Source organism: Vitis riparia, chromosome 18 (genome assembly GCF_004353265.1).
Source record: "Vitis riparia cultivar Riparia Gloire de Montpellier isolate 1030 chromosome 18, EGFV_Vit.rip_1.0, whole genome shotgun sequence".
NCBI lineage: Eukaryota > Viridiplantae > Streptophyta > Magnoliopsida > Vitales > Vitaceae > Vitis > Vitis riparia.
In genome coordinates, this window is record NC_048448.1 from 34,494,538 (window position 1) to 34,507,387 (window position 12,850).

The 12,850-nt window shown below is 30.7% G+C and overlaps 2 protein-coding genes across 2 annotated transcripts; one reads left to right on the plus strand and one right to left on the minus strand.

Annotated features, from left to right (window-relative positions):
- The first annotated feature begins 2,594 nt into the window (after nt 1-2,594).
- LOC117906371 lies at nt 2,595-4,570 on the plus strand. Its single transcript, XM_034819366.1, has 3 exons — nt 2,595-2,903; nt 3,207-3,704; nt 3,836-4,570. The coding sequence occupies exons 1-3, from the start codon at nt 2,766-2,768 to the stop codon at nt 4,391-4,393; spliced, it is 1,194 nt and encodes a 397-aa protein (XP_034675257.1). The 5' UTR covers nt 2,595-2,765; the 3' UTR covers nt 4,394-4,570.
- Nucleotides 4,571-5,861: 1,291 nt separating this feature from the next.
- Nucleotides 5,862-6,167, minus strand: LOC117905768. Its single transcript, XM_034818643.1, has one exon. It carries the CDS (start codon nt 6,165-6,167, stop codon nt 5,862-5,864), a length of 306 nt encoding a protein of 101 aa, XP_034674534.1.
- Between the last annotated feature and the right edge of the window lie 6,683 nt (nt 6,168-12,850).

Genomic DNA, 12,850 nt, shown 5'->3' on the forward strand with positions numbered 1-12,850 from the left:
CGGTTTATTAATAATGGTAAACAAGAAATCAAGTCAAATCCATGATAACACAAACATTTTGGACCAAGCAAGTCAACACGAGGCTAGATTTGATTCCTAGAAAATTTGAGGTAAAATAAGAGAAAAATAAAATAAAATAAGAAGAGCGTGAGAAAATAAAAAATAAATTTAAATTTAATAAATTATTTTTATGTGTCACTTGCAACTCATTTTACATATTTTTTTCTTCTACATAAAAATTATATAAAAATACATAAATTTTTAACTAATTTTAATTATATTTAATTTTATTTTATATTTTTTTACAATAAAATCAAATATAAGAAAATTATTTTTATTAATTTTTTTTTCATTCTTTAACACTTTCCTATAGCCAAACATATCTCACTGTATTCATATATTTCATATTTTACCAACCGAGATTTCCCCCTTTACATTTTACTCCATTTCACTGGGATTCAATCCTCAATGAATTTTTTTTTTCTTCTTTTTTTAAGCACTATGCAAATACTTTCAGACTTCAACTAAAACCATTAAATTAAAAAGTGCATATTTAAAAAAAAAAAAATTTTAATTATTTTCAAAAATAAAATTGTATCTGAAAAGCAATTTTCTCCATTTGTTTTTCATGCAGATATAGTATAATGCAAAAATCTTGAAAATAGATTTATATTTTCAATTATTTCTTATAATATTTTAAGAAAACACTTAATTTATTTTAAAAAATAATCTGCTTTAAGAATAAATTCTCAAAAAACAAAGAACTGTTTCGAAATAAAAAATGGGTCAACTAAAAATTATCTTAGAACCAAAGAGCAAAAAATTATTTTCAAGAAGTCCAACCTAACCATTACTATAAGCTAGGATGCAGGTATTAATATACTTTCACCCTAATTTCACGTAAATTAATTTCATTTATTTGGACAAAAATGCATGTACCACCAAATCTGATTTCTCTTTCACCCAGACTGCTGACCCAAATTAGGTGTATATACATAAAATATGTTTTTAAATTATAAACATTATTGTTAAATATCACAACTTATATTATATATTATATATATATATATATCAATTTGTTTTAACAAAACAACCTCAATATTTTTTTTTATTATTTTTATATAATTTTTAAGAATTTTTTATAATATTTTCATGAGTTTTGATCAATTTTTAATTCATTGATATTTTGTATCAAAATATCCATATTTGTAATATATTTATAAAATCAAAATACCAATATATTCATAATTATCAATATTTCCATATATACTTTTTGAAAGGGTCGGAGCAAGGTCATCCTTGCTTTTTGAAAAGATGTGGAGCAAGGTAAAGTTTTATGCTATAAACTAAATTATTGTATTATGTTTTATATTTATAAATATTTTAAAAATTAAAATAAATATCAATCCTAATTAAAATTTATTTGTGAGATGATAAAAATGAATCTATTATTTGTGGAAAAAAAATGCAATAGTAATTTACAAGGCAATAACATGATGGAATGTATAACGGTTAAAATGAGATAAATTTAAATGATAAAATTTTATTTTATTTTTACATGAAAACTATTAAAAATGTTGTAATGTATCATATTTTTAATGTATTTGTATTATAAGTTCAATAGATAAATGTTGTACTTACATTTTGTAACAAATCTAATAGTATTAGAAACATTGTTTTATTCTACTATATTATTAACATCAATGCATTTTTATTATATCTAGAACTTGGATATAGTTTTATTTTATTAAAATATTAATAATAAAATTAATAATATAAAACTAATATCATAAATATTAATAGGAATGATAAGAATGATAATAATAATTTAATTAATCTTAATATAACATATAAAGTATAAAATGAAAAAAAAAAGAATAAATTTTTAATAAAGTTTACAAGTTTTAAGAACGAAAAAATATAAATTATCTTCTAAGGTTTCTTTGTTGTAGTAGTAATAAAAATATAATAATATTATTTTTAATATAATATTAAAAATATGAATAATAATTGTAAAAATAATAAATAATATTAATAAGAATGATATTAATAATAATATGAATAATTTAAAATACTAATATCATAAATAATAATATTAAGAGTAGTATTAATATTTAATAATAATAATAATACAAAAGAAAAAAATAAAAAAATAAAGTTTAGATGGGATATAATTGAAAATTTCTTTCAAATGATTACTCGAGGAGTAGAATTGGTCAACATGATGACTTTTAAAAAGGATTATCACTTTCCGCCCACCGTTTTGATAATTCTCTATTTTATATATATATATATATATATATATATATATATATATATATATAATGTTTCTGAAGTTTTGACTTTTTGAGTAGTAGCCTCTTGGGAGGAAAGATAAAAAACCTTATCTTTGAATTATAAAAAAGACAATGGATGCTTAAATAGATAAGATGGGTTGAATTTTAAAAACGGTGGGTGGGACCATGTATTTTGTAGTGAAGGCACTGAAGGAAATAAAACAAGGGAAAAGAGCACCAAAGGCACCGACGTCGCCGAGAAATGGAGATTTGGACCATTTGGTCAAAGCGCAGTGGGTTGGAATTTGGAAACGGAAGCAAAGCAAACAAGGAAAAAGGGACGCTGTCCCACACAGCAGGCTGCGAGAGCCATAAAACGAGTCTTGGCTTGGGAAGGCGAGATCCCAAACATTTGAGGGTCCTGCACCAGCCGGAAGCAAAGCAATCAAGCACCGATCCTCTGGATCCACACCCATCAACTGCACCAGAATGTCTATCGAACCCTATCATCTTGGCAGGTATAGTTCCATCGGTTCACGCCCAGATGTTCGGGGTGCCAAACAGGAATATGATGATTTAGTAAACCACAACAGAGTTGGCGGTACCTTCAGGGGCCTCACTATCCAGGTAAGCTCGATCCATTTTCTAGAACAACGGTTAATTTTAAAGATAAATAATTCATGAACTTTTCTGCCCAAATAAAGCTGCAACCAGCAAATCAAGAATTTGTTACTCCATCCACTTGTCTATAAGCCGTCTTACAGTGTCACTCTTCTTATATTAATTCATTGTTCTACAAGAGTTACAGGATAAGATGTAGTTTGAATCAATAGTTGGTGTAACAGAAGAAAATTGTTGTTATGCATTGTACCACTTTTTGCTTCTCATTTTTCTCATAGAAAACTTCTCTCTCTATCTCACTTTGTACAGGATGAGCTTAATTTTGATTCTTGGTGGAGTTCGTTCTATAGTGGTGAGACTGAAATGGCTATTAATGTAAATGGTGATGAGATTGGAACATTGGTTAATGTAAATGAGAAAAATTCTGAAGACGATGATCAGATACCACGGAGAGGGATGGCGTTTTCTTCTGAGTGGGAAGCTGAAGAATTTTGTAAAAAGTATGCCAAGAGAATTGGTTTTACAGTAAGAAAAGGAAAGGTACAAAGGAAAGCAAATGGTACACTGAAAGGGCGATGCTTTCTTTGTTCATGTGAAGGCTTCCGGACCAGGAAGTATCCCAACCAGGGAACAAATTATCAGAGATCAGAAACAAGAACAGGTTGCAATGTCCAGATCCAAGTCAAACTTGACAATGGACAATGGGTGATCACAAAACTTCATCTTGAGCATAATCACAGGTTGCAATGCCTAGATACACTTAATTGGCCTTCAGATGAAGTGGAAGGTGCTTCGGGAGCTGACAAGGTTTGTCAAAATTTTCAACTGAAACCACCAAAATATTTTTCCTTGGGCACTTTTACATCAAAATTAATCTTTTTTGTTGGTTAATTCCAAGCACAAGTTCTATACTTTTCCTTCTCTTTTTTGGGATTTAGGAGATCCAAACTTCCTTCGCTCCAACTGAAGCTGAGGACACAGACAAAACTCTCACAGATCCTAACACAGCTGCTGCAGGGCTTCTTGAGATGGTTGAGGGATCTGGTGTAACTTCCAATACCAGGGAGTCGATTTGGCAGGAAATATTGACCAAATATGGAGACGTAACTGCCAATTGCTCCTTTACAGCACCCCAGTTTGTAGAGATCATCAAAGGTTCCATACTGCAGATTGTGGAGCTGATGCAGAAGAATACTGCCCGTAGCCTGTCTGGTGCAGACACCTACTTCATTGATAGAACATTGAGTGATTTGGAGAGGGCGCAGGTTAAGGTTGATTGGTTAAGAAGCCCATTTGTTGGAGTGCAACCTTTAGTTGAGTATGCACAAGCAGAGGGCAAGAGGGACGTGATTCGTAGGCGCTTGAATGAGAAGATAGCTGAAGTAGAGCAGCTTTATCTGGAGCTGGACCAAGCAGAGGCCAGTTTACAGGAGCTGCAACACCGAATACCAGACTGGCTTAGGATTGAAGATACACTTGGTAAACGATTATTGTAGGAAGTGGAAGGTTGGTTTTATTGATCTCTTCATATTTATCTGGACATGGTTTCCAAGTGACTGGAAACCCCACCAGCCGCACCATGCATGGAAGTTAATAACTTTTAGACTCATGTAGCAAAAAGTTATATATTGAACGATTTCATATAGAAATTAAATTTATACCTAAAAGCCAAATATATGGAAAATTATTGTGCATAGCCCAAAGTTATGCGAATGCATGACCAAAAACTACCGAGAATATATTTAGATATTCTACTAGCATGAAACTTTATTTTATATGATATTAGTGTTGGGATCTGAACGTAGGGAACTCTCTATTACAAGCATAGATAAAACAGAAATTAGGATATAATTAAATAAATGATAAATCCAAATGTATTATATCATGTAATGCTTTGTAGGATGATATCCTCGTAATCTTCCATTAGCCCTCAAAACATAATGCTATAAAAGTAAATTAGGTGCATATCTAACACCTATGTTGTCCCGGTTACAATCAAAGACTTTTCTTATCAATGTCTTAGTATAAGTATCTATTAGGCTCTTTGCGAAAGGTATCTTCTCAACTACCATATCACATTTTTGTACTATCTATGGATTAGGTGGTACTTCCTCCCAATGTGTTTACTCTTATAGTATTTCTTGGTTTTTTATATATAGTATATGTATATCGTTAAAACATTACCATTGAAGATACAAAATTCACTATTTGATCACATACATATAGATATCTATTTTGATGATAAAGATGTAATACCATGAACAAAATTATACTTATGGTTCAATCAAAAGTGGTTGATGCATAAATCAATTCAATAAATTTCATAAATCAAGAAAGTCATTCACTTTAAATATTAGCCATAAACATACACTGTATATAACATATCGAAAATTGATAAAATAAGCTTTTATTATCATAAACTTCATTATAGTAACATCAAAAGTATACATGTCACTTAATCAACATATGTTAGTGGTATTATATGCTCACCAATGAAACTCATAAGTAATAATTTAATTATGCAAATCAAATCCTAATTTTGTTTGAATCAAAATAGTCAAGGATTTTAGAATAAAATGATTTTCACAATTCCATTATTTAAAAAAGACATACTTTTAATCCATATAGAAGTCTTGAAGAGATCAAATAATAAGCAAAGTAAAAACCGTGTTGTTCTCCCTTAACCCTTTTACTCTTAGGTTTTTTCTTACGTGTATTTGATCATATAGAACATTTATTTTATAGGGTGAAGAGAAGATCAGATAAAGCGTACGCTTTTCATTAAAGTACCTTTAATTTAGGAAATTATCTTCTGGTAGTTTTATTATTTATTAGACCATAATTTTTAATTTGATATTTAAATGAATATCACATAATAATATACACTAGGCCACATGAAATTCTTACATGGCTTGCATGAGTCTCAAAAGAGCCTTTAATTCTTCACATAAATTTCGTGTATAATCACAACAACAGAATCGTCTCTCCGTCCTGTATAATCACGCGCCGCTCCCCCTTGGGCAATGCCGACAGCGGCACCACTGGCACCCAGTTCTCGCCATCCCCCGCAGCCGACGGCTCCTCCGCCACCGACACTTCCGTCGCCTTGCAAGTAAGTCTCCGGCTAGAGAGTCCCAGTATTAAGGCAGCAGAGCCGTCATTCCGGGGCAGCCGCGGAGGGAGGTGGTGCAGCAGGGGTTTCCGGCGACGGAGGGGGGAGGAGAGAGAGAGGAGATGAGGCGTGAGCTTGGTGGCAGCGGCGGTGGCCATGGAGAAGTGGGAGGTGAGAGAGAGAGAGGAGGTGAGGGGGTGGAGTGAGAGGTGTGGGTGGAAAGTGGGGCAGAGAAAGAGAAGGGCTTTGCATGGCCACAAGAATTGGATAAAGCCTTTTGGTTGGTTCACATTTTATACCATGATTTTTTGTTAAGACCCTTAGGCTTCACACACTGAACGTTTTGCAAATGGGGATTAGATACAAAGCCATAGGACCCGAGAGCACGCGTGGTACAAGGTCGAAGATGCTAAATTTTTCCTAGGACAGTGAGCAGGATGGAAGTAACGGGAAGAGAATGATTATTTGCCAAATATACCTCTTTACTTAAAATTATGTCATGAAATATACAAGGGAGAGCTTAGGTTTTGTTACCAGTTACCAAAGGGGGCTTCGATAGAGGAGGACTTATTCTATCTTTCCTTCATTAACCTTCTCAAAGCAATAAATTACTTCCATTTGTAATAATTAGAACCAGATCCGTTATTGGATCAAAAAAGTTATCGATTTGTGGTTTATTGATTGGATCGATGGTTGAACCACGATAGAATCAATGAAGTAATAATTATATAATTTATATATTATATAAAATAAAAAAATAATTATAAAAATATAGAATATATAATTAAAATTTTTAAATAATATTTCAATTTTCTATTAGATATATCAAATTAAATTATAAAGATGAATGTAAATATATTAATATTTGAAACCTTATTAAATAGAATATGTATAATATTTAAATATATATAAAGTATTTAAGATGAAAATAAAATCATAGTATTTAATTTTATCTCCTTGACGTTGTATTTTATTACTTTAAAATTATTATATTAATTATTTACATTATTTTCATAATTATTATTATACAAATAGACATGAATGTAAATATTTACATGAAAATAATTTGAAAAAAAAACCATTAATCTTTCTATATATTTAGTTTTACAGAACTATTGTACATGGATGGCATATAGCTCAATGGCCTCGCCCTTGATTTTAAAGCTGACCTCAAATCCACCTGCAGCATGCACAACTTTTTTTCCTTACCACCTGGAATCAATCCCACATCGGATTGGGTTGGGCTTTGGCTCGTTTAAACCCTCTTGGGCTCAACCGGTTTGGGCTTTTAATGGATGATTGGCTGTAGCGCCTATTGGGCTTCTACAACAAGTGGAAGTTTGGCCCAGTTTTGGGCTTGACTGCTTCTTAGGAAGCCGAACGGTCCGTCCGGTTCAACGATCCAACCACGGCTCAAGCGGTTCAACACCGATTTAATATGAAAACAGTTCCCTGGGGCAAACCAGTCTGGCTTGAGCAGTTCAACACCGGTTTAATATGAAAATGGTTCCCTAGGGTAAACTGGACCTGAGAGATGGCCGATAACGGTTCAGTTCGATTCTCAAAACATTGGCTGTGAGTATCTTTTACATCATTACTAACAAAATGAAGATAAATGAGTTATGGATTACCTTAGAATTCATCAAAATGAAACTACAAAATATGGTATAAAAATCAACCAAAGAAATTACAATTCTTACGAAGTAACCATGAACTGTTAACAACTTTATCATATTCAGCCAAAAGAACCCATCCCCCCAAAAAAATTATCATGATCCTTTTCGTTCTAACATTAGAAGAGAACATATGCCCTTAAGGGTATATGTTCAGTATATGAGAATAAGAATGAAAATAGGAATTTGAACAGAGATATATCACATTAGCATGTGGGAAAGAATAACCAAAATCTATCAAGAGTGAGTTTGCTAAACAAGTCAACATGTATCAAGGCAAATTTAAAGCAAAAACCAGCAACAACCACCCAGCATGTATCAAACTTCAAAAGCTTGTCAGCAACACCACTACTACACAACCCGAAAACTCTAATGGTTATGATGTTTCAAAAATATTAGAAACAAAGGAACAAAGTCAGTTTCAAGATAAGAAACAAAGGAAGCACAGCGCTCACCAATAGTTGATATCGGAAGATTTGGGTGCATATCAAGCATTTGTCTGCCCGGTTCCTCCTCGCCAAGGGATGCTCTGATAATGGCTGCATTGCAAGCGTTGCTCTAGCTACATCTCTGATTCAGAGTGATCCTTACAGTAGGGGTGCAGTGGGTTCCCCCTCATCAGCAGAATAGTAATCAGAGTTCAATATTAGAGCACCCGCTTGCACTAGGTCCCTCCTCATGGATTTCTTGAAGGACAACAGATGACTCATTAGGAGGAGTGAAGATAGAGTAATTCATCTCTTCATTAACATACACTATACCAATTCCACATTCCTTAATTACATTAAGGCCCATCAAGGTGGTTATTCTGAATGAAGCTTTGATGTGAGTGACTTGACACCAATTGATGAAGCGCGGAAGCGGTACACAAACCAGCCACAAGTGATGTGACGCCTATTAATGTCTTAGTAAAGAGATCCATTAGGTTCTTCGTGGAAGGTATCTTCTCGACCACCATATCACCATTTTGTACTATTTATGAATTAGGTAGTACTTCCTCTCGTTGGGTTTACCCTTCTAGTATTTTCTTGGTTCTTTATATATAGTACATATATCGTTAAAACATTACTATCAAAGATACAAAATTCACTATTGACATAAATATATATAACATAATCTATTTCACTTACATATAGATATCTATTGATGATAAAGATGCAACAACATGAACAAAATCATATTTATGGTTCAATCAAAAATGGTTGATGTATAAATCAATTCAGTAAATTTCATGAATTAAGAAAGTCATTCACTTTATATATTAGCCATAAACATATATTATATATAATATATCGAAAATTGATAAAGTCAAACTTTGATTATCATAAACTTCATCACAATAACATCAAAAGTATACATGGATAGACCTCAAAATTTGTCTCATATTTATTTTTACATTGATTTTGAGCTCCATTTTATCTTTACATTCTAAATTTGATTACATCTATTTTTTTTTTGTCCATAGACACTATTTAATTCTTAGTTTTATTATTTTATAGAACATTTTATTATTATTATTATTATATTTTACATTTTTTCTTTTTCATTTTCTTCTTTTCTCTATTTTATTTTCTTTTCTTTTTTTCTCTCTTTTCTCTCTTTCCACCTACCCCCACTTTCTCCCATACCCCCCACATCACGGAGACAACCCACTTTTAGAGATTGTACATGCCCTTCCCCATTTTTTTTCTTTCTTTTTTTCCTTCTTCTTTTCTTCTTTCTTTCTCTCTCACCACACTCACTCAACCTTCACTGTGGACAACACGGCCGGCCAATCGTCGTTGGCAAGCCACTGTCGGTCAACCATCTCCTTTTCCCCTTTCTCATTTTCCCCTTCCCTCCCTTTCTCACCTCACCCATTTGCCTATTTTATTATTATTTTTTCCTTTTTTTCCTTTTTTTTCCTCTCCTCAATTCCACTGCCATTTTTTTCTCTCCTATTCATTCTTGGTCTCCAAAAAAATGTGTAAGTTTATTTTATGCATTATTTTATTTTATTTGTGAGATTTGAATTGGTGAATTAATATGGAATGTGAGCTTTGATGAATTAATACAAAATTTGGGTTCATTTGTTGTTAATGAAATTTGTTGGATGGATTTATAATTGATATGGATTTTGTTCATTTAAATTATTTGATTTGTCATGAGATAATTGTGGTATATTTTGGGTGTTATTTCAAGTTTGCATATTAAATTGAGTTGATTTTGATTGTGGATTTAGGTTTACATATTAAATTGGGTTAATTTCTTTTGGATTATAGGATATTAAATTTAGGCCTAATGGAATTTGTTTTAATTATCAAATTTTAAGTTTGGTTAATTGTGCTTGTATTTTAGTTATTAATTTGGAGATCTTGGACTAAGGCCTATAACATGTGGGTTATTTTTGTTGGGTTTTATTTACTAATTTGGGCCCTTTTTTAATTAGTAAAATTTATTTGACTAATTTGAAGTTTGAATTTAAGTTTAAATATTTATTTTGGACTTTGTACATTTCTAGATATTTACATTTGGTTTAATTTTGTTTTGAATGGGCTCATTCCATTGAATATAGATCAATGACAAGTGGAAAATCGAATTTCATGTAAGGAAAGAAAGCTCAGGAAAGCTATAAATGAAGCATTGAGCTTGTTGTAGGCTTGTCGGGATATACGTTTTATTTTCCACTTCCATTTAGTTTTATTTTTATTGATTCCTGTAAATATTTTTATGTATATATTTATTGGGTGTGAACAAAATTGAACAATAACTTAGAAATTTTGTTTTAATAAAAATAAAGGTTCAGAAAATATTTTTTTTTATATAAAATAAAGTTTTCTTGATAAAAATTCATAAAAATGCTTTCAGAAAAATCCAAAAAAATTTGTTTTTAAGAAAATTCGAAAAATTGCTTTTAATAATAATTGTCTTAAAATTTATGTTTTAAAAAAATTGTTCAGAAAACTAGCTTTTAAATAAAATTTCTCAAAAGATTATTTTTTTTTAATAAAATTGTCCTAAAAAAATATTTTTTAAAATAAATTCTATTTCCTTAATTAGAATGAGATTAAAAGTAATTTTTGTAAATGAAAGGTCTTAAAATAACCTTTTAATGAGAATCAGAGGGGAGTCATTTTTGCAAATTCAAGTTGCAAAAACCATTTTCTTAATAAATTGGATCGAAAATATTTTTGTAAATAAAGCTTGTAAAGAAATGAATTCCTTTGTAAATAGAAATTAAATTGAAGGACTTTTTAAATAAAGTTGTAACTTTTTCTAGTAACAAGAAGTAAAAATAATTTTTATTGCCAAATTGAAATTTTGTATTAAATTCTTTTGATAAAATAAGTGTAAATAACTTTTTTGAAAATTGAATACAAATGAAATTGAATCAAATCACTTGTTAAAAATAAATTTAAACTTTTTTTTTTTGTAAATAAACAAATTAAAATTATTAATTCAAAATTGTTTTTAATAAAATCCTTTGAAATTTCTTGAAAACTAATTTTTGAAATATTTTTTTAATTAATTAGTTCAATAAATCATTTTTCATAATTCTCATATCATTTATCTTGTGCATTTTTGTAATTTGATTTTATCATTATTTTTGTGTATTTTGATTTGTGCCTTTAATTTCTGTATCTATAATTAATTAATTAATTATCACAATTCCTTTGATTCATTTAGTAGAGATCGTAGGTATATGGGTTCAGAGGAGTGTTATGGCTTATAAGTGTACCTTCTCTATTGGTAACCTGACCCTCATATCTAAACTCAATTTTTGCATATTTGTCTTTCCCAAATAAGAAGTCACACATGGTTTTCTTTCTTATTTTGTTTTCATTTAAAAAAAAACTAAAATAAGTGGCGACTCCAAGTCTTTTTCAAAAAATAAAATTTTCACTAAATAAAAAATGAGTCTCGTCGTTCGAGTGAGAACGCACGTGAAAAATGCAAGTCCACAACACGTTACTTAATCATCAACATATGTCAATGGTATTATATGCTCACCAATTAAACTCTAAAGTAGTGATTTAATTATGCAAATCAAACCCTAATTTTGCATAAATCATAATAGCTAAGGATTTTAGAACACTATGATTTTTCATAATTCCATTATTGAGAAAAGATATACTTTTAATTTGTAGAGAATTCTTGAAGAGACCAAACAATAAACATAGTAGAAATCGTGTTGTTCTCCCTTAACCCTTTTACCCTTAGGTTTTCTCTCATATATATTATTGATGGAATATAACATTTATTTTATAAGGTGAAGAGAAGATCAATTTCCTTATAGAATAAGGAGTACATTTTCCATCAAAGTGCCTTTAATTTAGGAAACTAACTTCTTGAAAACTAACGAATAGGATTTTAACGTTATTATTTATTCGACCGTAATGTTTAATTTGATATTTAAATGTCACATAATAATATACACTGGGCCACTTAAAATTCTTACATGGCTTCCATGAGCCTTAAAAGAGCCTTTCATTCTTCACATAAATTTCATGCCTTCTTGATATCTTCTAAGATTAAAACTTCTTAGAAAATCACAAAAAGTAGCCTGGCTTCCTATATCACTTTATTTCCCCCCTTAGAAAGGAGCTTAAATATCATTTACCCTATAATTTGGCCATAAACAACCTAACAATGGCTTCCATGAGCATGAAAAGAGTTTCTCCTTCTTCTCATACTATCGAATATTGGAGATATGATGTGCTTTTGAGTTTTAGAGGTGAAGACACTCATGATGGTTTCACCCATCATCTCTTCAAGGCATTGGGTCCAAAACACATTCACACCTTTAAAGATGACAAACTTCAGAGAGGAGAAATGATTGGATCACTCTTGAAAACAATTGAAGAATCAAGGGTGTGATCATTTTTAAAAAATATTATGCTCAATTGAAATGGTGTTTAGATGAATTGACCAAGATCATAGTGCATGAAAGAAAGAGGACAAATAGTTTTTCCAGTATTTTGTTAAGGTTGAAGTCATTCCACATCGGAAGAAAACAAAAAAGGGAGAACTTCCTTGTCCTATGAAAGAAGGCTTCCACCCCTTATACTATTCATCCTAAAAAAGGATTTCATTCTTTTGTAAGCTTTTATGTTCTTTCATTTTAATTGAGAGAGAGGTTGTAATTTTGTCTTCATATAATGGATATTTTTTTTATCTTGTCCCGTGGA

Coding starts and splice junctions, on each gene's coding strand:
- LOC117906371 (XM_034819366.1), top strand. CDS start 2,766: ATGTCTATCGAACCCTATCATCTTGGCAGGTATAGTTCCATCGGTTCA. Junction 2,904..3,206: donor TCAGGGGCCTCACTATCCAG/GTAAGCTCGATC, acceptor CACTTTGTACAG/GATGAGCTTAATTTTGATTC. Junction 3,705..3,835: donor GTGCTTCGGGAGCTGACAAG/GTTTGTCAAAAT, acceptor TTTGGGATTTAG/GAGATCCAAACTTCCTTCGC.
- LOC117905768 (XM_034818643.1), bottom strand. CDS start 6,167: ATGGCCACCGCCGCTGCCACCAAGCTCACGCCTCATCTCCTCTCTCTC.